The sequence below is a fragment of the Mus pahari genome, chromosome 3 (assembly GCF_900095145.1).
Source record: "Mus pahari chromosome 3, PAHARI_EIJ_v1.1, whole genome shotgun sequence".
Classification (NCBI taxonomy): Eukaryota; Metazoa; Chordata; class Mammalia; order Rodentia; family Muridae; genus Mus; species Mus pahari.
This window is the reverse complement of record NC_034592.1, coordinates 105,633,544-105,657,988: the sequence shown is the minus strand read 5'-3', so window position 1 is coordinate 105,657,988 and position 24,445 is coordinate 105,633,544. Positions and strand designations below refer to the sequence as shown.

At 41.6% G+C, this 24,445-nt stretch overlaps 3 protein-coding genes across 3 annotated transcripts in view; 1 reads left to right on the top strand and 2 right to left on the bottom strand.

Moving 5' to 3' along the window:
- Positions 1-14,609, bottom strand: part of Terb2 (telomere repeat binding bouquet formation protein 2) — an 18,054-nt gene extending 3,445 nt beyond the window's left edge. Inside the window, exons 1-6 of the mRNA XM_021194992.1 lie at positions 14,545-14,609; positions 14,353-14,434; positions 12,734-12,873; positions 11,095-11,156; positions 10,314-10,387; positions 5,551-5,639 (exon numbers count right to left, since the gene is read on the bottom strand). Coding sequence (XP_021050651.1) covers positions 5,551-5,639; positions 10,314-10,387; positions 11,095-11,156; positions 12,734-12,873; positions 14,353-14,434; positions 14,545-14,608 — 511 coding nt within the window. The 5' untranslated portion in view covers position 14,609. The remainder of the gene's footprint in view (positions 1-5,550; positions 5,640-10,313; positions 10,388-11,094; positions 11,157-12,733; positions 12,874-14,352; positions 14,435-14,544) is intronic.
- A 94-nt stretch (positions 14,610-14,703) lies between these two features.
- Positions 14,704-24,445, top strand: part of Patl2 (PAT1 homolog 2) — a 71,436-nt gene continuing 61,694 nt past the window's right edge. Inside the window, exons 1-2 of the mRNA XM_021193469.1 lie at positions 14,704-14,757; positions 21,600-21,738. The gene's annotated coding sequence lies outside the window, so the exon portion shown is untranslated. The remainder of the gene's footprint in view (positions 14,758-21,599; positions 21,739-24,445) is intronic.
- Trim69 (tripartite motif containing 69) overlaps positions 21,806-24,445 on the bottom strand; it is a 21,133-nt gene continuing 18,493 nt past the window's right edge. The window contains exon 7 of the mRNA XM_021193471.1: positions 21,806-22,408. Within this exon, the coding sequence (XP_021049130.1) occupies positions 21,870-22,408 (539 nt within the window). The 3' untranslated portion in view covers positions 21,806-21,869. The remainder of the gene's footprint in view (positions 22,409-24,445) is intronic.

Genomic DNA, 24,445 nt, shown 5'->3' with positions numbered 1-24,445 from the left:
CATCAATAGCTAGAAAATTTATGCATATAGCTTGTTTTAGTAATGTAGTTTGAAATTATGAATCTAGCCATAGAGATTAGTATTTTTGATCTATTTCAGTCATGGGCATCTACTTCATTAGCTCTTCTGAAGCACTTCTACGATATTCCATGTGTACCTATGATCTCTGCCTGATGGGGAAGCATGTGTAACAAGTGGAGAAAAGGCTCATTGCACAGACACTACCCAAAGTTTCTAAACATGTAGTGCACACATGCACTGTGTGATTGTTTCTAAATGCTTACTGTACACATATGTAGAGGGCACTAGGGCCTTGTACTCACAGAGTAGCACTAAGAGACCCAGGAACGTTAACACAGAGTGTTTCCTCAGTGGAAGAGAGAAAATCAAATCCCTGCTTTCCATCCAGAATGCTGAGAGTGAAGGTTGCTATTGGCCTGGTGACCATTTTGCTATCTGAAGGGACAGACCTCATCCAAATTCTTCAGAATGATTATTCCAGGTTCTTCCCTCCCTAGACCATTGCCTGTCCTTAGGGCAGATGTCACATGTACTTTATGGCCTGCTGACCTCTGCTATCAGTCAGAGACCACAGTAGATTCTAGGCCTTTCAGCTGTAGAACCCACCCTCATGGTCACATGTACTTTGTAAGAGCTGCTATGTGATCACACCCTACACTTTATGGTGCATCTGGAATTGGAATTATGGGAATTATTGTTGCCTGAGATCCTTTTCCAAATTTTACTGTGTTTAAATATGCCTACAATAACCTGTCTGGTTTTAGACTCCCCGGAGTCTGATCAGGTTGATGAAGTCAATTTACACTGGGTTCTCATTCTCATCTCTTCCAGGGGTTGGCTCCCCTGCCTGGATAACCTGCAGGGACCCCCTCACACATACACTATGTAAGGTTTTAAAGGCATCCAGGAAAGAAATACAAAATTAATTAGCAACTATATCCCTACAAGGATAAGTGTGATAACATGATGCATCTCAGCTTTCATCCCAGTTTTTGGTTTGTAACTCTTCCCCAAGGTATAGACTATAATTTCTCCCAGACAGCTCACAGGAATTCAATTATCTCCAGACCCTCCTGATGTCTGGTCATCGTCAACAGAAGTTTTCCAAACAGAAACAGCACCTTCTGTGAAGCTGACTAACTCGTCAGAACTTCTGACTGCAGAGAGGCCAACATGTTACCGCTTATTTACTGACACCCCTCTCCAACTCTGTGTGCAAGATGACATCTTTGTGACCAGTAGGTAAAACTTAGCAGGCCCTGAGCTTCTACCAACCCCAAGGCTAAGGACACCATAGACAGCACCTGAGGGCTGTGACAAATTCCCTGCACAGCTGGTTCCCACCAACAAATTTAAAAAGTATCTTGTAAGACCAGGCATGGTGGCACACGCCTTTAATCCCAGCACTTGGGAGGCAGAGGCAGGTGGATTTCTGAGTTCCAGGCCAGCCTAGTCTACGGAGTGAGTTCCAGGACAGCCAGGGCTACACAGAGGAAACCCTGTCTCGAAAAACCAGAAAAAAAAAAAAAGTATCTTCTATATGATCGTCTTTGTTCAATTACTATAAAACTTTATCAAATGTTACCACACTGAATCTGTTTCTAGACCATAATCACTTAAGGTCTCTAAAAACCTAGCTTTTATCCCATTTGAGGAGACTTACTTTTTTTTTTTTGGATTTTTTGAAACAGGGTTTCTCTGTGTAGTCCTGGCTGTCCTGGAACTCACTTTGTAGACCAGGCTGTCCTCAAACTCAGAAATCCACCTGCCTCTGCCTCCCAAGTGCTGGGACTAAAGGCGTGCGCCACCATGCCCGGTGAGACTTACTTTTTTACACTGTCATCATAAAACATCTAACTAACCTTTTCTAACTGATGGCAGATCATAAGACTCCTCATTCTGGAAGGTCCCGCCCCACACCCTGGAAGGATGAATGTTACAAAGAGAGACCAAGGACACTGCTGGGCCAGTCCAGCTTTTGGCATTGTATCACAGTCTACCTGTCTCATCTCAGCACAGTTGCTGGCTAGGACTTGGCCTTAGTCAGAATCAACTATCATCACTCTCTTACTGCTTATAGTTTTCTTTAAATTTTCACCTCATTTTCCTTTTTGGGGGGGAAAATGGTGTTTTATTTATTTATTTATTTATTTATTTTTAATGTATGTGAGCACATTAATGGTTTTCTTTTAATGGTAGAAAAATGGTCATTTGGTATAGCTTATTGGCTGAATGCCTGCTTAGCACACATGAGGTCTTGGGTATGAGTCCTACTAATCACTCCTTATCTCATTCCACTCCTGTGTGTGTGTGTGTGTGTGTGTGTGTGTGTGTGTGCGTGACCTGAGTAATGAGTTAACCTGATGCACCATGTCAAAGATTAAAAAAAAAAATTATAGCCAGTCCAGAGCAAATTAGTCCTACAGCAACTCTTGGGGCTACAGACAAAGCAAGCTTTATTTTAGATAATGCCTGTTTCTAGGCAGGTGAGATGGCTCAGTAATACAGTCACTGCTGCTAAGGTTGGTTAACGGAGTCCGGTCTTAGGGTCCACATGGTACAGAGAACCAACTCCTCAGGATTGTGACCTCTGGTCTCCACATGTACACTGTGGCACATGAGTCCATACACCTACATCATGTGCCAGCAGGCACATATACACAATAGTGATAGGTAAAATTTAAAAATACAGCAAAAACTGGGCTGGTGAGATGGCTCAGCGGGTAAGAGCACCCGACTGCTCTTCCGAAGGTCCTGAGTTCAAATCCCAGCAACCACATGGTGGCTCACAACCATCGTAACAAGATCTGACTCCTTCTTCTGGAATGTCTGAAGACAGCTACAGTGTACTTACATATAAATAAATAAATAAATCTTTAAAAAAAAATACAGCAAAAACTTCATAAAACAGTTACCATGTTGGAGCATGAAATTTGGGGAAACCTGAATCCTAAATCATGGTCACTCACTTGCAGCTACAATAAATAACCTTTTATCCTCTGTGAGGTGAGAGCTGTTTCACATAGACCAGCCTCTAAGAAGGCCTTAACTGAGTGATCCCTGCCTCTTTGTATTCACAAATTGTCGTGTAGGCCCTGAGCACTTCCTACTTGGGCTGGTCTATGTGTTGGCAGGTCACTTTTGAGTAGGATTGACTTCTGTCTTGGATGAGACAGGGTTTCTCTGGGTAGCCCTGGCTGTCTTGGAACTCCTCTGTAGATCAGGTGGATCTCAAACTCAAAGATCTGCCTGCCTCTGCTTCCTAAGTGCTGGGATGTGCTATTACTTTTGGACCTCTCACTTGGAGAGAAATAAGCTACAATGTTTTGAATACACTTTCTGAAAACCCCCATGTGGGGAGCTGGAGAGATTGCTCAATGGCTAAAGGTATTGGCTGCTCTCACAAAGGACCCAAGATTGATTCCCAGTGCCCACATGGTGGCTCACAACTGTCTATAACTCCGATGGTCTCCTCTTGTCTTTGGAGATACCAAGCATGCGGGCAAAAATGTACAAAAAATACTCATATGCATTTTTTTGTAAAATAAAAAAATCCATGTAAATAAATAAAAATAAATAAATAAATAAATAAATGTTTTGCCTAAGGATCCTCGCTGAGGAGCAAACCCAAGCCTTGTGCAAATACCAGCACCTGAGCGGCATGCCCAGCTGCATGCCCTGCTGCATGCCCAGCTCCCTAGGCTTGTTTTGTCTTGTTTTTTTGGAGATAGACTCTCAACACTGGAGTTAAGATGGCTTGAAACTCACTTTGTAACCCAGGCTACAAATTCACAGTACTCCTCTTGCTCAGTTTGTATTTACAAATGCTTGTATTTATAGAAACTAGTACCCACAACAGCTACATGGTCAGTGTTTTTTTTTTTTAAGATTTTATTTATTTATTATATGTGTTTACACTGTAGCTGTCTTCAGACACTCCAGAAGAGGGCATCAGATTTTTCTTATGGATGGTTGTGAGCCACCATGTGGTTGCTGGGATTTGAACTCAGGACCTTCGGAAGAGCAGTCAGTGCTCTTAACCGCTGAGCCATCTCACCAGCCCCATGGCCAGTGTTTTAAATTGCTAATTTCTGAAAAGATTTGCTACTTACCAATAGATATGGAAATAGTACGTATTTTGGATTCTCAATTTAATTATTGGAATTCTTCTTGCCAGTAAGGTATTTAAGTTGTTAGTGATTCTTTTCTCTACTTATCACATAGGTAACTTATCAATTAGAATATCTTATTGTGGACAATAACTGATATCAAACTGAGGAGATGATAAAAAGCAGCTTTGAAAAAACCCCACTATTTTGGGGGCCACCTGACACAGTCTAGGGATATTTATTTTTGGTTGTCACAGTTGGAGGAAGAAGCTGTCTGGCTGGTACCTAGTGGGAAACACCTTACAACTGCGCTCAAGGCGGACACTCGTCCATCTCTGCCCAGAGAACAACTTGGCTAGCAGTTGTTCTCAAGTGCCCAAGCCAAGAAGCCCTGCTCTAACATAGAGCTCCAGCTTGTGCTTTCTAGAACCAAAGACCTCAATTCATGCTATTCTTAGAAACTTAACAGTCACTGAACTTAACTCTTTCAAGGGAGGGAGAGACAAACAGTAACAACATTACTAAAGTTGTTAGGTCCAGAGCCTAGACTCTTGTCAGTTTTAGCAGGCCAGGCAGGATCACTGCCCTCAACAGAACAACTAAAGAGACCTAGTGGTATAATTTGTGCTTAATGAGAAGTGTCAGGCTTGGGCTTTAAGGGGGATGGTACAGTATCCTTTGAGATAGAGTTATTAAATGTGATAATGAAATGTTACATCTAGCTCATGCTTGGCCCACAAGACCTTGTGGTAGCCTTCCACTTTCAGTACTGACCAGCATCCTTCTGAGACGCTGCCTCTCAATCCCTAGCAAACAGGGTGCTCACCTGGGAAGGTGAGCTGCCAGCTGAGGGTGTTGGTCATAGATCCTGCTTACTACCCATTTCCTTGCCTCTTGCCTGGAAATTAGAGAACAGCTAGCTGCAGGTGTCTGTGAACCTCAGGGGCTCTGAGCAGAGTTCAAGCCTCTAGCTGGAGGTGGGGTGGGGTGGGGTTCCTTCCTCGAGGTCTCAGAGGAAAAGGGAGGCTTCACATTATGTGGTTGGTGTCCAGTCACAGAAAGGACCCAGCTGTCTCTGGCTCCATGAAGAGCTTGATTCTAGGCATGTAGGAGGCCCTAAGTTTAACCTCCAGTACTATAAACACTAAGCTAGAAGAACTCATGCCTGAATGTCAGGAATAAATGGCAACTGTCTCATGCAAGCAGGAGTAAGCCTCCCTCCAACCTAGAGACCTCTGTGTGGGCACAGAAACCACGAAGCCCAAGCTTGGTCCATTCTGCAGTGCACTGTCTGAGCAGATGAATGGTGCCTCTTTTATCACCGTGAACAAGAAGAGGCTCTGCTCAGTAAAGCTCTGCTCTACCCAGTCCCCTTGCTTCCTCCCTAGCTGAGGTTACTCTAATCATTACTTCATTTTACCTGTCACCATGTTGTTCACTGGATAATTCTGAAGGGGGAAGCACATCTGCTTTTCTATAACTGGAGTCCTTGTGAGAGGATTCTCTGCACTATAAAAAGGAAGCATTCAGAAAGTCACATTGATATTTGATTTTTAAATTTATATTACAAATGAGAACAATGCTAGACGATGTATACAATAATTTAATACTTCTTTAATCTGGTCTTATTCTTACATCATAAAAAGCGTTAATTGTGAGCTTTCTTTTGTGAAGCTAAGAAAGTCTAGGGCACATACAGCTATTACTGGTTTTCTTTTTCTTTCTTTTTTTTTTGGGGGGGGGGGTTGAGACAGGGTTTCTCTGTGTAGCCCTGGCTGTCCTGGAACTCACTTTGTAGACCAGGCCAGCCTTGAACTCAGAAATCCGCTTGCCTGTGCCTCCCGAGTGCTGGGATTAAAGGTGTGTGCCACCATGCCCGACTTTCTTTCTTTCTTTCTTTCTTTCTTTCTTTCTTTCTTTCTTTCTTTCTTTCTTTCTTTCTAAGATTTATTTATTTATTATATGTGAGTACACTGTNGNTGTCTTCAGACACACCAGAAGAGGGTGTCAGATCTCATTATGGATGGTNNTGAGCCACAGTGTGGTTGCTGGGATTTGAACTCAGAACCTTCAGAAGAGCAGTCAGTGCTCTTAACTGCTGAGCCAACTCTCCAGCCCCTATTTCTGGTTTTCTTAGCTACTTCACAAATTAAACAATTATTGAATATACAGAGGCCTGAGTCATCTCAATAATCCCCAAAGCGCAATAATAATTTATAATAGGGCTAGGAATATATGTCTCAGTGGTAGGGGTTTTGCCTAGCATCCATAAGTCTGAGTTTAATCCCAGCATTATAAAAAATGTAAAATAATTTATTATATACATACATAACCACCAATACATATATGTATACACATATACCATCTTACATATGCCAAAGAAAAGCACAGTCGACTCTATAAATGGTCACAGGACTTACGCTCCTCAGTACTCAAATTATTGAGACTATTAACTAGCACAATACTCCAGAGGTCAGCATAACAAATAAAAAACCAAGGTAGGGGATACCACCAAGTACAATGAGATTCTGAAGTAACTCCTGACTTAAAGAAATAAGCTTTGCCTTAGATCATGGGCATATTTAAATATGGACCTGCATATTTAAGACAAGATAGCAGCTTAGAAGAAATCAGACCACACATCTCCACCATCTGTCCTCTGAGGTAAAGAATTGACAAGCTCTGCACTGTGACACAAGCCAGACCACTCCCCTTTACTCTAACAAGTAAGATGGAGCATGGGACAAATAGCTCTGATGCCTACCCTGCAACCAGCTCCAAGCTATGGCTCCCCACACCTCCAAGTAAAGGATTTCTGACTTTCTGTCTCTCCTTCACTCTCCTCTGTCATATGTTGGCAACAATGTGACCCTCCTCCCAGGTTTAAAGGAAATCATCTTGTCCTTTAAGGTCCTGCTGTGTTGTCTCTGATACCAAGCTCTAACGGTCTCCATTGCTCTCCTACCTCAAGTCCCTCTATGCTGCCTCTGGTGGGATGCTCTGTCCCTCATAATGCTTTCCCACTCAAGGTAACCATGCCCCATCATGGTTGTAAGACTCTCCTTCCTCAGAAAGCTCAATGCTGCAGGGCCATTTCCAGTTTACTCCTTTTCTGAATTTATAGCTTTGGTTTCTTTTTTTTCTTTTCTTCTCTTTTTGGTTTTTTTGAGACAGGGTTTCTCTGTAGAGCCCTGACTGTCCTGGAACTCACTCTGTAGACCAGGCTGGCCTCGAACTCAGAAATCCGCCTGCCTCTGCCTCCCGAGTGCTGGGATTAAAGGCGTGTGCCACCACGCCCAGCATAGCTTTGGTTTCTAAAAGTCAGTCCTAACACTGAGGCACAACATTAAATAAGGTTTTCAATCTTATGGGAAATTATTAATAGAATATTAAATGCAAAGCCAAGAGACTTCAAGATGACCTCAGCTCTACCAATTGTGTATCTTGTGGTAAGACAGGAAAGACATAGGCTAATGAGTAAAATTGTTCCTAATTTAAATTTCCTTTATTCTTTTTTATATGTCTTATTTTTGTGAATTAAATGGATTTACATTTTTTTTTTAAATTTTGGCCTTTGTATAATTTTTTTAAATTTTGGCCTCAAACTAGCTATATAACTGAGGATAACCTTGACCTTTTAATCCTGCCTTCACCTCCAGGCTGCTATGATCACAGGCATGCACTGTATGCCTGGCTTGTGTAGTGTTAGGCATAAGACCCAAAGTCCATGCACACTCGATAGTCACTTAACAACTGAGCTACATCCTCAGCCTGTCATGTTTATTTTAAGACAATTTAAAATAACATAAAAGCCGGGCGGTGGTGGCGCACGCCTTTAATCCCAGCACTTGGGAGGCAGAGACAGGCGGGTTTCTGAGTTCGAGGCCAGCCTGGTCTACAGAGTGACTTCCAGGACAGCCAGGGTTATACAGAGAAACCCTGTCTCAAAACAAACAAACAAACAAACCTAAAAATTTAAAGTATATGTGACTTTAAAATTTGAGAACTTTCTGTGAAGAGAAAATAGCACAGTGGTTGAGAGTTTGGACTTCAGATCTAAATATGGTTTCAAATTCAGCTGTTCTTTCTGAATAAAACTGAATGAATTATTTAGCTTTCCAGATTTATATTCTCATTTATTCTCAATTGTAAAATGAACAGGGCTCATTGCATATACAAGCTGTGAAAATCAAATGAAATATTGTGAACCAGCAGGCACAGTGGCGCACGCCTTTAATCCCAGCACTTGGGAGGCAGAGGCAGGTGGGCCTCTGTGAGTTTGAGGCCAGCCTGGTCTACAAAGGAAGTCCAGGACAACCAGGGCTCTGTTACAAACAAACAAACAAACAAAAAACCAAAAGAAAACAGGAAAAGAAATATTGTGACCTGCTTGTCTCACAAATGCCTTGTGCTCTGCAAATGTTCAATAATAACATACCAGAGTATGTGCTTACTATCAGTAAGTAGTGCTTCATGCAGATATTTCAGAATATATTCTATTTATGTTCATATTGCACCATCTGGTGGTTTCATAAAGAAAAGGCTCTACAGAAGTAGTGGAGGTCTGCAGAAGAACAGGGTAGGGCTGCTGAACACATGAACTCACAGTGGCTATCACCACAAGCATAGGACTATCACAAAATCAAGCCAGCCAAAATCCAAGATGAGCAGGAAGGGCTCATGAAGGCCCAACCCCAGCTGAGAAGCTGTTGCCATAGATATCTGCTATAAGAGGGAGGATTTGCTCAGGGATGCAGCCCCTGAAAGGCTGCCAGTAGATGGTTCTGTACCCATGCACACTAAGCAGACACAGCAGGATTTTAAAAGGAGGAAGAAGCACCAGGTGCAGTGGTGCACACCTGTAACCCCAGTGTGAGCAGGCAGCGGCAGAGGGAGAGTCTCTGTCAGTCTGAAGCCATCCTGGTCTACACAGTGAGTTCCAGGACAGCCAAGACTTTACAGAGAGAGAATACATGAGATTGGGAGGGGGATTAAGGAGTTAGAGGGAAGGGAAGTCAGGTAGATTGGATTTTAAAAACGCATAACATGCACTATGAAATTCTTTTTTTTTTTTTTTTCTGGTTTTTTCGAGACAGGGTTTCTCTGTATAGCCCTGGCTGTCCTGGAAGTCACTCTGTAGACCAGGCTGGCCTCAAACTCAGAAATCCACCTGCCTCTGCCTCCCAAGTGCTGGGATTAAAGGTGTGCACCACCACGCCCAGCTCACAATGAAATTCTTAATTAAAAAAAAGAAAATTGAAAAATAAAAATCGGGCTGGCGAGATGGCTCAGTGGTTAAGAGCACTGACTGCTCTTCCAAAGGTCCTGAGTTCAAATCCCAGCAACCATATGGTGGCTCACAACCATCCGTAATGAAAACTGGTGCCCTCTTCTGGAGTGTCTGAAGACAGCTACAGTGTATTTACATATAATAAATAAATAAATCTTTAAAAAAAAAAGAGAGAAAGAAAAAGAAAAATCAGAATCATAGGGTATATTGACATAATTAAACTTTGTTTTTGTTTTTGTTTTTAAAAAACAACTCAACAGCATCTTCCTATGTGGCCTAAGTAGCCGAGGCTAGCCTGCTGCTCATTTTATCCCTCTAATGCCAAGATTTCAGCTAAAATGTACCATGCCTGGCATGTTGTCCTGTATGATGTGTGTTTGCATTTTATTGTGTGTACACATGTGAGCATGCGTGTAGAGGCCAGAAGTTGATCAACATTACATGAGTCATCAATATTTCATCATCACCTTCTCTTTAACTATTAATTATTTATATTTTATGTGCATGAGTACTTTGCCTGTATGTATGTATGCACACCACATGTGTGCCTGGAACTCTTGGAGGTCAGAAGAGGGTGCCAGGTCCCCTGAAACTGAAATAACTGATGACTGAGCCACCATGTGGGTGTGGGAACCAAACCCAGGGCCCCTGTAAGAGCAGCAAGTTCTCTTAACCAGCGAGCCATCACTCAAGACTCACTTCTTTTCTTTTTTGTAAGAGTTTGTATGACTTTGAACAAATAAATCTTTTTAATCTTAGATCTCTTTGTCTATACATGAGAACAGAGATGATAATGTCAATCTCAGAGGAACTGTGAAAGTAAGATAAATACACAATCAAACTCAAAGTTTCCACATTTACTTTGAGCAGCCATGACACATAGTAACCAATACCTTGTGGACAGTTCTTGTTCGTGTTCTGGTGTTGGTTCAATGTTCTCCTTATTACTTGATGCCATTCTGTCATGCTGTAAATTGCAAAAGAAATCACAGCTTAAAATTTAGCAACTAACTGGCCAGTGGTGGCGCATGCCTTTAATCCCAGAGGCAGGTGGATCTCTCAGTTTGAGGCCAGCCTGGTCTAGAGAATGTTGTGTACTTATTATATCACAACAGACTAAGCATACTGAATGGTCATTCCAGTATCAGTGACAGGCTTTCTTAAACATCTAATCCTCCTGCCTCTCCCTCCCAAATGCTAAGATTACAAGCATATGCTGCCATATCTGGTTTTTAAGTGCCGAGGATGGAATCCAAGTCTTCTTGCAAGTGAAACAAACATTCTGCCAACAGAGCTACACCACCAACAGCACTCAAGTTTCCTAATGAATAGTTTCATTTATACAAAATACTTCAATGTATTATGTAAAAATAATGTTCAATCAAAGGTAATGTTCAATAAAAGCATTCCGTTTAGATTCCTTAATCTAGACCGTTGATGCATATGTCACAGATTAAACTGCCTTCAAAAAAATTTTTTTTCGAGACAGGGTTTCTCTGTGTAGCCCTGGCTCTCCTGGAACTCACTTTGTAGACCAGGCTGGCCTCCCACTCAGAAATCTGCCTGCCTCTGCCTTCCGAGTGCTGGGATTAAAGGTGTGCGCCACCACCGCCTGGCAACCTTCAAAATTTTTGAAACTGTATATCCCAGTTAAGTATTTTAATTTCCTCTTACCTTTTCTATCTGAAATTTTTCATCTTGTTCCCAAATAAAACTACCAATTTTTCTTCGTATTTCTGTAGTGAGAAAAACAAGTCCAATACTTTTTAAAAAGTAATTTCTGTATTTTGTATAAAGTCTGAAACTTGTAAGTCATGTTTACTTGAATCAAAATAACCTCTTAAGATACACATTTAAAAGGGAAACCAGGAAAGGGGATGATATCGGAAACGGAAATATCTAATAAAAAAAAAGGTTTTAAGAGATTAAAAAAAAACCAAAACAACAACAGAAAAAGATATTTGTTTAAAACCCAAATTCCTACTGAATCAGAGCATTGAAAAGCCTAAGAATTAAAATTTCCAATTCTTTCTCCAAATGATTTCAGTACATTATGTGAATCATTACTATAGTTTTTTTCCTTGGTGTGTGATGTCTCTGTGTGTAACACTCAAATATTAAATAGGACTGATAATTTAAAATAAGGTTAACAAACCAGGTAGTCATTCTATAATACAAGCTCCTTGAAGGTAAGTTTTTGAAGGGAATTTAAGGCCAGTTGGGGATACCTAAGATAACTTGTATCAAAAGAAAAAAAAAGCTTACGGGCATGATGGTGTGTATCTATAATCGCGACACTCGGAGGCTGAGGCAAGGGAACAGTTATGAATTTGAGGCTACCCTGGGCTACAAAATTAGTACCAGGTCAGCCAGAATGACATAACAAGATCCTCTCCCAAGAATGAAAAAGAGAGAGGTTTAGTCCTGGTCTACAAAGTGAGTTCCAGGATAGCCAGGGCTATACAGAGAAACCCTGTCTCAAAAAACCAAAAAAAAAAAAAAAAAAAAAAAAACAAAACAACAAAAAAAACCCCAAACCAAACCAAAAAAACCTGAGTGTAGAAAGGGCTCAGAGGTTAAGAACACCACATGCCCTTCCAGAAGAATATATATATATATATATATATATATATATATATAGCATTTAAAGAAATATTAGAATGAAGAGATTCAACACTAGTAAAGAACACATTTATTAAATCCTCACCATATGTCATATACCTGAATCTATGACCTCAAAATCACTTGGAAGTCAATAGCATGTTAGTTCACAAAACACTGGGTGTGGTAATACACATTTTGTTTGAGGCCAGCCTGGCTTATATAGTGAGATTCAGACCCACCAGGGCTACACAGTAAGGCCATGCCTCGAAACAAACAAATAAAAAATCCTAAGTGTTGGATCCTAGCTGGTGAGCACTTTCCTTGGAGGGTAATTTCTGACTCTGCCTTATGCACTAGTGGATTTCCACACTGCGGCTGTGACCTTGCAAACAAAGAAAGCTAAATGAATGTGTGGATGGAGAAAGCCAGAATATTCATTCAAGGTATGTGATTCCAAGTCCAGATTCAAACATCTCTGTGGGTAGAGTGGCTCACACCTACAATCGCAGCACTCAGAAGATTGGGATATGGAGTGAGACACTGTCAAAAATAAAAATAAATAAACAGACAGACAAAAAACACCCCCAAAAGCTAAAAATCAAGCCACATAATGTCCAATTGAGAACAGAGATTGTTCAGATTAAATTTGGTTATCTTACTAGGGACTGGCTGGGTTTGGCAAACTGATGGCTTTATGGTCTTTGCTAACCTTTTTGCAGACATGCAGGAGGAAGAACAAAATGACCTAAGGCCACTGAATTTTTCATTTCAGTATTAGCTACTGCAGCGAGATAGTAGGCATGAAAAACTGTAGCATTATCTTCTATGTACTCGAGGCTCTGATATATTCTAGAAGAGAGGAAGTCTATGGTTATGAAATAAACAAGAATGTATTCAAACTTTCAAAAGTAAATCAAAGATTGGAAGTAGGAGACTGCAAGCATTAGAGCATACATTTATGATGTATTCTTCTTTCCTGCCAAGAATGGATCAATTTCAGGCATAAGACATTTCCCAGTTTGGGGACCTAAGTGTAGGCAAATCTTGGCTTTAGAGTTGGTAAATGGTTGTATGAATTTATAAAAGACTTAAAACAGGGGCTGGAGAGATGGCTCAGTGGTTAAGAGCACTGGCTGCTCTTCTGGGAAATCTATGTTCAATTCTGAACACCCACATGATAATTCACAACTGTCTGTAACTCCAGTTACAGGTAACCCAACACCCTCATACATACATACATACATACATACATACATACATACATACATACATGCAGACATTCAGGCAAAACACCAATGCACAATAAGTAAATAAATGAGAGACCCTGCCTTAAGGAGAAGGAAGAGGAGAAAGAGAAGGAGAAGGAGAAAGAGGAGGAGGAAGAAGAGGAAGAAGAAGAAGAGGAGGAGGAGGAGAATCTTAAGATAGTAACTAGTTGGCCATCAACAGTGTACTGCAAGCCAACAGCCCAAATGTGTTTTACTCATAGTCTTCCAAGAGTCATGAGTCTCTTTTACTCATTAAAAGAAATTAATTCTGAGGTAAAGAGTGGGCACACAGTCAGAGAAGCCTTCACATGCAGAAAACATTTTTTTTTCTAGGCCTGTGAAAAAAAGAGACAAAAGATGTTAGAACAAAAACACACATGAAGGAGCCATAAGGACACTTAAGGTTGACTAAACAGACTATGAAAGACATGGAAATTTAAAGAGGCATTAGCTAAGTCTAAATCTTAAGGAGTAGGGGTAGCAGGCCAGGGGCAGATCTCTGCTCAATAAACAGTTGGCAGCAATTATTAAGGGAGATGGCAGAGCACAGATGGAGGCAGGGTCAAGTTCTTGTAACAGTCCTGGAGTGATTATGGGGCTAGTAAAACAGCAACAATAAGGAAAAGTACCATTATTGAAGCTGTTCCATGGTCTTAGGCACCCATTCACTCATGCTAGAACTTGCTGGTCAAGATGCCAGAAAGCCCGACTGTTGACACATGCCCGAAATCAATCCCATAACCTGGTATGCTAAGACAAAAAAAAAAAAAAGGTAATGGGTGGGTAGGTTTTCAGCTTGCAAAGTTACAAAGTGCAGGACCTACAGACAGAGCAGGAGGCGCCTACAAGTTTCCACGTGACAGCTAGACACTCAAAAACTCAAAACCAGGGTTCCGTTAGAGACCCAAGGTAGAAGACCAGGGCGGAAGGAAGGGAAAGAAAATGCTATCCCCATATCTAGGGCTGCAAACTCGCTGCTCCCCAGTGCTGATAACTGGGCAGCTAGTTCCATTCTTGGGCACACGATGACAGAAAAGGCTCTAAGGTGGCCCTGGAGTACCTCAGCGTGTCAGGGTGCGAGGCATCGCAGCTGAACAGGAAGTCGGCGGCCTGCGCGTCGCTGACCATCCCACCTTCGTCCTCTGTGGAGGCAAGAGCACACTTGAGCACCGAGTAAGGCAGGCGGGCCCCTGGCTGGGGGCTTCAACAGGAGGATGCTCTGGCTCCCGCGTCCTGCCCCGCCCATTCCTACCCCAGAATTGCCTCAGGTCCTGACTGACACTGCCGCAGAACCAACCGCGCTGCCCCTGGAACATGGCGCCACTTACCGGGGATCCTGGGCGGGGCTTAAGAGAAGACCGCTGATTGGTCCAAAGCTAAACTTGATGATTGGTTCTCAAGGGGAAAGGGCGGGAAAGGCCTCGGGAAGCAGGCAAAGAGACGCTGAAAGCTGTGGAGGACAAAGGTAGCAGGACCTGGTGAGTTTTAAATCCTGAGTAATAATAATATATAAAGTTTAAAGACAGTTTCATATAATATAGGATGTCTTGGACCTCCGCATTTGGTAACATGCTGATTCAACTGCTAGAGTTTCCGGGCAGGCTCACTGAAGCAAGAAGAGGACAATGAACTGGGGTAAGGCCATCACATGAGCCATCATGTGGGTGCTGGAAATCAAACCTGGGTCCTCTGACAGAGTAGTCAGTGCTCTTAAACCCTGAGCCATCTTTCCAATCCTAAGAATTATTTTTAAATGTAGTGATAGTATCATTTTGCTTGTACTTATTTTGGGGTGTGTGTGAGAGAGAGGGGGGGTGAGTTCCAGGGATTGAACTCAGGTGGTCAGGATTGGTGGAAAGAGCTTTCTACCAGTTGAACCATCTTTTTGTTGTTGTTGTTGTTGTTGTTGTTAGTTGAACCATCTTACCACTCCCCTATATCATATCTTTTTTTTTTTATTTTGAGGCAGTCTCTTGTCTGTCCGGCCTTGAACTTCAACTGAATATGGCTTTGAATTTCTGGTTCTCCTGCCAATTCCATCAGACTTATCACAGATCACGGGCCTATGTCACTATGTCCAGTTTACATACTGTTGAGGATGGGACCCAGTGAAAGGGCCTTAGAGTCAGCAGAGAACACTCAGATGCCAGTCTGTGTACCAGACGGTATTCGTGGAAGTCTCCAGCCCAGCCTGGCAAGAGCGGTCAAGCAAAGGGGAAAGAGCAGGGAGGGGAAAGTGCAACTGGGACCATTGCTGCAGCCACCACTGTCGCTCCCAGACCCTGCACTGAGCTGAGCTGGTGGAGGGCTGGTTATTGAGTGAGGTGTAGGAGAGCTTCTAGCGACGAAATTAGCTCCAAAAGCTTCTGGAGCCTTATCTTCTCAGGAAGTGTAACAGCTCCTGTACAACAGATGCTCTCAGGCGATAGAGTAATTCTCTTTCACACTGTGATGGTTTGCTTATGCTCAGCCCAGGGAGTGGCACTATTAGAAGGTATGGTCCTATTGGAGTAGGTGTGTCACTGTGGGAGTGGGCTCTATCTAAAACCCTAATCCTAGCTGTCTGGAAGCCAGTATTCTGCTAGCAGCCTTCAGATGAAGATAGAATTCTCAGCTCTGCCTGTACCATGCCTGCCTGCATGCTGCCATGCTCCTGCTTTGATGATAATGGGTTGAACTTCTGAACCTATAAGCTAGCCCCAATTAAATGTTGCCCTTTGTAATACTTGCAATGGTCATGGTGTCTGTTCACAGCAGTAAAACCACCCTAAGACACACACACACACACACACACACACACACACACACACACACACACACTCCTTTATTCCTTTATTCCTGGATAGAATCTTATATATAGTTTTGGGCTAAATTGGGTTCTGACAGTAGGTGCTTCCTATTGGCTTGGTCTGAGATGTTAGGGATGCCTCATTTACATGTACAGGGTCTAGGGGGTGCTGCCCCTACATGACTGATGGTCACAGCTCTCTCTATGGGGGGGCTGTGGCAACGTGACAGGGACCTGGGATGGGAACAGATGAAGCTCCTACCGTCCCTTTGGGTCCCAGAGCTTCCAACCCAGCTCGACTTTACCAGGGACAAGTGGACTGTGTGGTGGTGGTGGTGGTGGTGGGTGCCTCTGGATTGGGAGAAGACAGCAGCGGGTGTCTTTGTAGGAACAGTTTGTTTTGTTGTTGTTGTTGTTTGTTTGTTTGTTTGTTTTTTGGTTTTTCAAGACAGGGTTTTTCTGTGTAGTCCTGGCTGTCCTGGAACTCACTCTGTAGACCAGACTGGCCTCAAACTCAGAAATCTGCCTGCCTCTGCCTCCCAAGTGCTGGGACTAAAGGCGTGCGCCACCACACCCAGCATAGGAACAGTTTTTAAGGAGAGAGGAGGAGGTCTGTGCTGGGATGAGTTGGTAAGTCCTGATTGGACATGTTGATGTAGCCAAAGTATGAGTTTTGGTAGCTGAACCTTGATGGTCAGCCCCAGGAATGAGTCACATATAAGGAAGTAGCCAAATAAGGAAACCCTGGTGGCTGGTTTTAGGAATGTGGAAGTGCCTAAATAAGGGAATCCAACAGTTTTGCAAGGGAGAGGGAAGGCAAGATCTGCTGGCAGCGCCATGTTTGCCATGCTTGGACCTGTTAGAGCTCCTCCCTCCCCCAGGGTTTTGTGTATGCTAGGCAAGCACTTGCTCCACCAGCTAAGTTACCACCTCCAGCCTGTTTTCTTAAGTTCTTTAACTGAAACACTGGACAGACAGGGGCTGTAACTCATTGGTAGAGTGCAGTGCAAGGCCCGGGCTCCTTTTCCAGTGAGTAAATATGGAGGGGGGCACAAGGAAGGAAGGAAGAAGAATGAGCTCTAGTCCTTTGTTTTTCTATACACGCCCCTAGGGCCAGGCTATGAAGTCCCTCTTAAACTGAGGGTGACAGTTTTTTTGAGATGTTGTTTCTCATCGCTCCGTCTAACCTACTCTGATTTCAGTATAACATTTTGTACAGTGGGTTATTTGAATTTGTCTGTTTGTTTTTTAGAAGGTCTGCATAGGATTCATAGGTTAGCCTCAGATTTGTGATCCTATGCATCAACCCCTAACTAAATGTGAACATGATAGGCGCGCATGGCCATACACTGTTGTATTAAGTATTTAATCTCAATTGGGGGTTTCTACCCCACCTTTGATCATTCAGTTCCCAGATAAAAGACGCGAAACCTTTATATTTCTAATAAACCTTAAAGGCAGTAGAGCTGAGTAGATATCTGCTCTCCATGCTATATCATGTCTACTTCCCCATCAATAACCCTGGGACTTTCCATGTTCCATCTGGGCAGCTCGTGACTCCAATTGGCCAGCCTTCATGGCCGTGTTTTCATGACTCACCTACTCCATGGCATCTTCTCCTCTCTCCACCTTCTCTTCTTCCCTCATTGTGGTCTCTCCTTAGACCCCCAAGCCCAGGAACTGAAACCCCATTTACCTATCTTCTTCACAGCTATAGGCATCTTTATTCACTAAGGCATATTTATTCAAGGAATATTTTGTGTGTGGTGGGGGAGGTTACATAGCATCACTTGGGTCTATGTGAGAATATCCTCATCCCTGTGGGTAACTAGGGCCAGTATTTAGCATAGCAAGAGACCAACCCTCAACAATATATACTGATATATTTTAAAATTTCCAAATATGTATGATTTTCTAATTCTAAATATAGTTATTTGTGGCTTATCTGCATTAAAATGGTCTGTTTGATCACATCTTTTGAAGTTTGTTAGCATTTTTCTTTATAATGGAAGTATATGGCCAGTAAGGTTTTATCTTTAAAAAGGAATGTTCTGAAGCTCGCTGGTATTCTAGAATACAAGATTCTGTATGTTTATTGGGTCAAATTACTCATACGGTATGATTCTCTGTCAGTAGGAAACCCATGTAAAAATGTTCTGGGTGTATCAAGTCATTCTTATATGTCTAAAATCTTTGTATTCTACAGTTAGGTGCATACAGACTCATGCTTGTTATTTTTTGTGTGAACCAGTGAGCACTTAAATATGGAAGGCAAATAATCTCAAGACACACAGAACACAAGAGGATGTTTTGGCCCCAGGCAAAGGATTTTTTTAAATTGAGACATAGTGTTAAGTATGACAGAAAAAAAAAAATGTTTGACTCTATTAAACTTCTCATCAAAGTCACCGTAATTAGAGTGAGTATACATAAGTCACAAAGTGGGGAGGGTATCTGCAGTGCAAATAATCAACAAAGGATTAGTATATATATATAAGTAGCCTTATGAGACATTAAGAGAGAAATGATCAGAAAATTTAGCAAATACCTGAATAGACTTTTCTGTAAAAGACCCACAAATGACCAACAAACACTCGAAAAGATGACTAATCACATAGTAGTTAGGAAAATGCAAATTAAAACCACAAGATACTATTGTGTATTGACCACTTATTAATGAAAAGTGGATTGGCAAAGGCAGAGTTTCAGAAATTCCTAGTGAGAATGTACATCCTGTACTATCACGTTGATCAACACTTCAGCTTTAACTAAAGTAATGTGTCTAATGTCACCAAACATTTATCAGATACACACTTAGGGAAACTCTTACTCCCATACGTACACATCGAGTGTTTATGGCAACTTAATTGCTAATAGCAATGATCACAAAAAGGAAAAATAAAAATGATCACTGTACACTGGGTATTTAAATTGCCATCTCATCTTTAAATTTAAAAATTACATTTCTTTCTTTCTTTCTTTCTTTCTTTCTTTCTTTCTTTCTTTCTTTCTTTCTTTCCTTGGTTTTTCGAGACACAGTTTCTCTGTGTAGCCCTGGCTGTCCTGGAACTAACTCTGTAGACCAGGCTGGCCTCAAACTCAGAAATCCACCTGCCTCTGCCTCCCAAGTGCTGAGATTAAAGGTGTGTGCCACCACCGCCCGGCTACATTTATTTCTTAATTTGAGGAATGAAATGGTTTGCATGTAGAGGTCAGAGGACAGCTTCAAGGTGTCAGTTCACCTCCCATGTGGGTCCTGGGGATTGAACTCAGGTCATCTGGCTTGGCAGTAACTGCCTTTCCCCTCTAGTAATCCAAACTAATGCATTTTTACACTACAAAATACAATAGTCCTCCTTATGCACAGGGGATACATTTCAACATCCCAAGTGGATGCCAGAAGCTAATGATACTTGACCCTACATGTACTATATAGTGCTTTCACCACTGTACGTATATAGCTATGACAAAGTTTAATTTTTAAGTGAGGAAAGATATTGACAATTAATAAAATAGAACAATTACAAGAATATATTGAACACAAGAATAATTGACACAATTAGTATATACATTGTGGAGAAGCAGGAAGGCATAAGATTTTATCATACTACTGAGAAATGGAGATTTGTTTATTCATGCAGTGCTGGGGGTTGAACCCAGAGCCTCATACATGATAAGCAAGCTCTCTGCCACTGAGTTGTACCCTCAGTGCTCAGAACCACAGTGTTAACTGAAAGAATCATTTATGTCTGGTATTTCTCATGATATTTTCAGATTACAGTTGTCTATTGGGAAACTATAGCCATGGATGAGGAAAATAATACATCATTGAAAATTGTAATTCTGAATTTCCAAAAAGCTCAGGAAGAAAAATACCACCATATTATTTATTTTCAAGTTCAAAACAAGTGGTCAGAGACAGGCAGATTTCTGAATTCGAGGCCAGCCTGGTCTACAGAGTGAGTTCCAGGACAGCCAGGGCTACACAGAGAAACCCTGTCTCGAAACAACCCCCCCCCCAAAAAGAAGTGGTCAAATGAAAATATATATTTTAGGAATACATGAATTTTCAAAATAAAAAATGAAATATGCATGTATAGGAAAAGCAGCGATAGTTTCTATTTTTCAAAGTTTTTTATATAAAACATTATCATTTACTTATTCTTTGTGTGTGTGTGTGTGTGTGTGTGTGTGTGTGTGTGCCTGGGTATGTACACCTCGTGTGTTCAGGAACCGGAGGGAGGCAGAAGAAAGTATTAGATCCCCTGAAACTGAAACTACAGATGGTTGTTAGAAGCCTCATGGGTTCTGAGAATCAAACCTGGGTCTTCTGCCAGAGCAGGAAATGCTCTTAACCGCTGAGCCATCTCTCCAGCCCTGTCTCCTCATAGAGGAATAAAGACCTGACTTCTGAAAGAGGCACACAGGAGTCACCAGGGTTCTTTATGTTTGTGTTCTAAAGCTTAGTTGTTAATTAGTATCTTTTATTATTCTCAGAAAACCTGTACATATCTATCACCTGCCTTAATTATTATGTATTTTTAATGTTTTTTAATAATTAAGAAAAGTATGTTTGTTGATAGGGGATAACCAAGCAAGATTCCAGACTCAAAATGAATCCTCATGACCTTCTGATTGAAGTGAAGTCCTTAGAAGTCACAGGAAGGGACTGGACAAGTGGCTCAGTGGTTCGGAGTATTCACTGCTCTTTCAGAGGACCCATGTTTGCTTCCAGCAGCCACATCAGGCAGCTCACAACCACTTATAACTCCAGCTGTAAGGGACACAGCATCCTCTTTGGAACCCCACAGGCACCTGCATCTGTGTGGCACATACTTGGAAACATACACATACTCATAAGTGAAAAAATACAATATTTTAATACATCCCATTATCAAAAACAAGTAAGATTTAAATGTAGCATTTTAATCGTGTCATGCTAGTTACTAAAATCATCTGTTATAAATGTATACATGTTGTATGTAAAAGCAGTTTCAGGAAGGGCATTTCAACGAGAGGAAGTAGGGTCATTTCACCAAGAGTGCTGTGGATATTGAGAACTCTAGACCTAGAAAGAAGGAACGAGCTGAAGAATAAACATGGAGGAAAGTGGGGTGAAAATACTGTTTATTAAAACATAGGCAGAGTCAAGCACAGGTGGAAATGTGGATCTGTTTTACTATAGGACAAATAGGTACCTCTTACTAATAAAGCAGGAGGAAGGAACTGAAAGAGGGAAAAGGAGCCCGAGATTTAATAGACCAAAAATATGTTGAGAGAATTTCAGGAAGACAAGATTATATAAACCACTTGAGGCCATTTTCTACTTTTAAGTCTCTGGAACAAATTTCCATTTAAAGCAACATGTTTTGGAAAAAAAAGATGTAATTTTATAATTAAATCCCAGCCCTGGGGGAAAAAAGATAATTTAACAGGAATTAGAGTACAGATGTGAAAATCCATCCTCTTAAAATCATGCTGGCAGCCAGTAATAATATCTTTCCGGCTCATTCAAAAAGGGTTCCCAAGCATCACAGAATCGAGTTGCACTTTGCTCCAGAAACAAGACATGAAGACTATACTCGGGGTACTCTTGTGTCTTAGAAGAAGAATGTTATCTTGAATGGCTCCAGCAAAATCTGTGTAGGAAACTGAAATGTAAGTCGGTTGGTGAATCCTGCTTTCATTAGTTCAGAGTTCCCCATAAATTGGAAAGAGAATCCAGTGAAACTGGTAAACTATTTCAATACTTTAATAAAGCTCTGAATTTATACAGTAGTATAACTTAATTACTGTGGATGTACGATGTGTAACGGCTCTTTATTCTCCCCACCGTCATTAAGGCAGGGGCACAAGTAGGGGAAAAGTTTCTCCTGGAAAACACTACTAAAGGTGTAAAGATGGGTCATGGTTGTGGCATTATAGAATGATACTTGCCCTCCCTCATAATCCAGGTACACACCCACCCTCCTGAGATCACCCAGATTCAGACTATGTGAGGGCAAATCCAGGGCCTTTAGATCTGTTTGGTTCCTTAGTCTTAGAAGCCAGAACCCTTGCTCTGGAGTCAGAGGGCAGCTCCCCTTCCGAATGATGGACTCTCTGACGACTCCAATTGTCCATTTTGTCTTCTTTCCTACTTCTATTTCCCAGTACCACTTTCCAGAGGTGAAGCCTTCTGAGCCCAGTACAGCCACACTTGAATCAAACCTCTCTGGATCATCAGGCATTACCTGCTTAACATCACAGTGACACACACTGGTCTGGCTTTTGGATAACACCAGATTGGGATGAGCTGTTTTAGGATCCAGAGTTAATTGAGATGGGCCTGGTAAGAAAATGAGATAGCAGGGAAGAGAAGAGAGGTGAATGCAATTTTCCACAGTAAGAAGTACTACCACAGCGCTTTTCTCTCCCCATATACATAAACTCTTAGCCAGGAAGGTTCCCATACACTTTCTATTGCCTGGTATCCATTTCACTTTTTCTAGGCATTTTTATATTTAGGATAAAATCAGACTTTGCACTGAAGTAATTTATACTTTATTGAAGGAAACAATATAAATAATGTGAACCTTTACTAATACCAAAGGTGTAAAAATTAGGTGAGGTTGTTCTAGGAAATCTTACAAAGGAGTGTGTCTCAATTGGGATATAAGCATATGTGAGATGTTCACTTTGGGTAAACAGAGAAGGGGAAAGGTAGATTAAATGCAGGTAGTTGCCGGGCGTGGTGACGCACGCCTTTAATCCCAGCACTTGGGAGGCAGAGGCAGGTGGATTTCTGAGTTCAAGGCCAGCCTGGTCTACAGAGTGAGCTCCAGGACAGCCAGAGCTATACAGAGAAACCCTGTCTCGAAAAAACCAAAAAAAAAAAAAAATGCAGGTAGTTGCTTGGGTGTGAGAGATTATTTGTTAGAGCTAGGTGAGACTGAGGTCCCTGGTAGAGAGTCTATTTGGTTTAACATGCAGCGAGACATTGGTGCTCTAAAGTGGTCTATGCCACTGCTCTCCAGAATGCAGTCCACAAAGTGTGTGCTCACCAGCCTGGGACAAGATACTACAGACACTGAAAGCAAATGTTTATGGGGAATCTAACAAAGTAACTTTATGTTAGTTGAATCTGGTAATTATAAAGCCAGACTTGCCACACACCTTTAATCCCAGCCCTTGGGAGGCACAGGCAGGTGGATCTCGGAGTTTGAGGCCAGCCTGGTCTACAGAGCAAGTTCCAGGACAGGACCGTCTCAAAAATCTAAATAAATAAATAAATAAGATAAAACCAGGCTTGTACTTTCTAAATAATCTTTAGTTTCACATTTGTAAGTAATTAATTTATATTGTAGTCTACAATAATAGAATTCTATGACAGATGAAGATTTTTTTTAAATATGTAGAACCTAAGATAGTTTGCCTCATATAAATAGACTAGTGATCACTGGAGTCTGGGAAGGTTAGGGAGGATGGAGTAGAAGGATATTGGATAGCAGGTACCAAAGGACAAGGAGATATGTTAATTTCAGAATTTTATAGCACAATACGGTAATCATAATCTGCAATAATTTATTATATAGATGTACATATAAGTTTTAGTGGCTTGATTTGGTTTTGTTGGCAGTGCTAGAGAGTAGACCCAGGGCTTTGTACATATTAGGCCAGCACTCACTTCCTGAGCTATAGACACAGGCTTTAATATATATATATATATATATATATATATATATATATATATATATAATTTTTCAAGACAGGGTTTCTTTGTATAGCCCATCCACCTGTCTCTGCCTCCCGAGTGCTGGGATTAAAGGTGTGAGCCACCACACGCAGCTTATTATATATTTTGAAACAACTGAAAGGTCTCAAAAGTTTCCAACACAGAGAAGTGATAAATGTTTGAGGAAATACAAATTCTGTTTAATTTTTATATGTTGCATATGTGCATTGGATATCTTAGTGTATCCTATAAATACATACAAATACCATGTGTCAACTAAAATTCATCTGGAGCAGTAGTACACACCTGTAATTCTGGCACTCAGAAGGTTGAAGCAGAAAGATCCTAAGTTAAAAGCCAGCCTGAGTAATATAACAAGATCCTGGCTTTGCTGTTGTTGCTGCTGCTGTTTAGGGTTTTAAGTCAGGTATATGCCTATAATCCTAACACTTAGGAGGTGGAAACATCAGGATCAGGGACTCAAGATCACTCTTGGCCACATAAGAACTCTTGGCCAAGCCGGGCAGTGGTGGCGCAAGCCTTTAATCCCAGCACTTGGGAGGCAGAGACAGGCGGATTTCTGAGTTCGAGGCCAGCCTGGTCTACAGAGTGAGTTCCAGGACAGCCAGGGCTACACAGAGAAACCCTGTC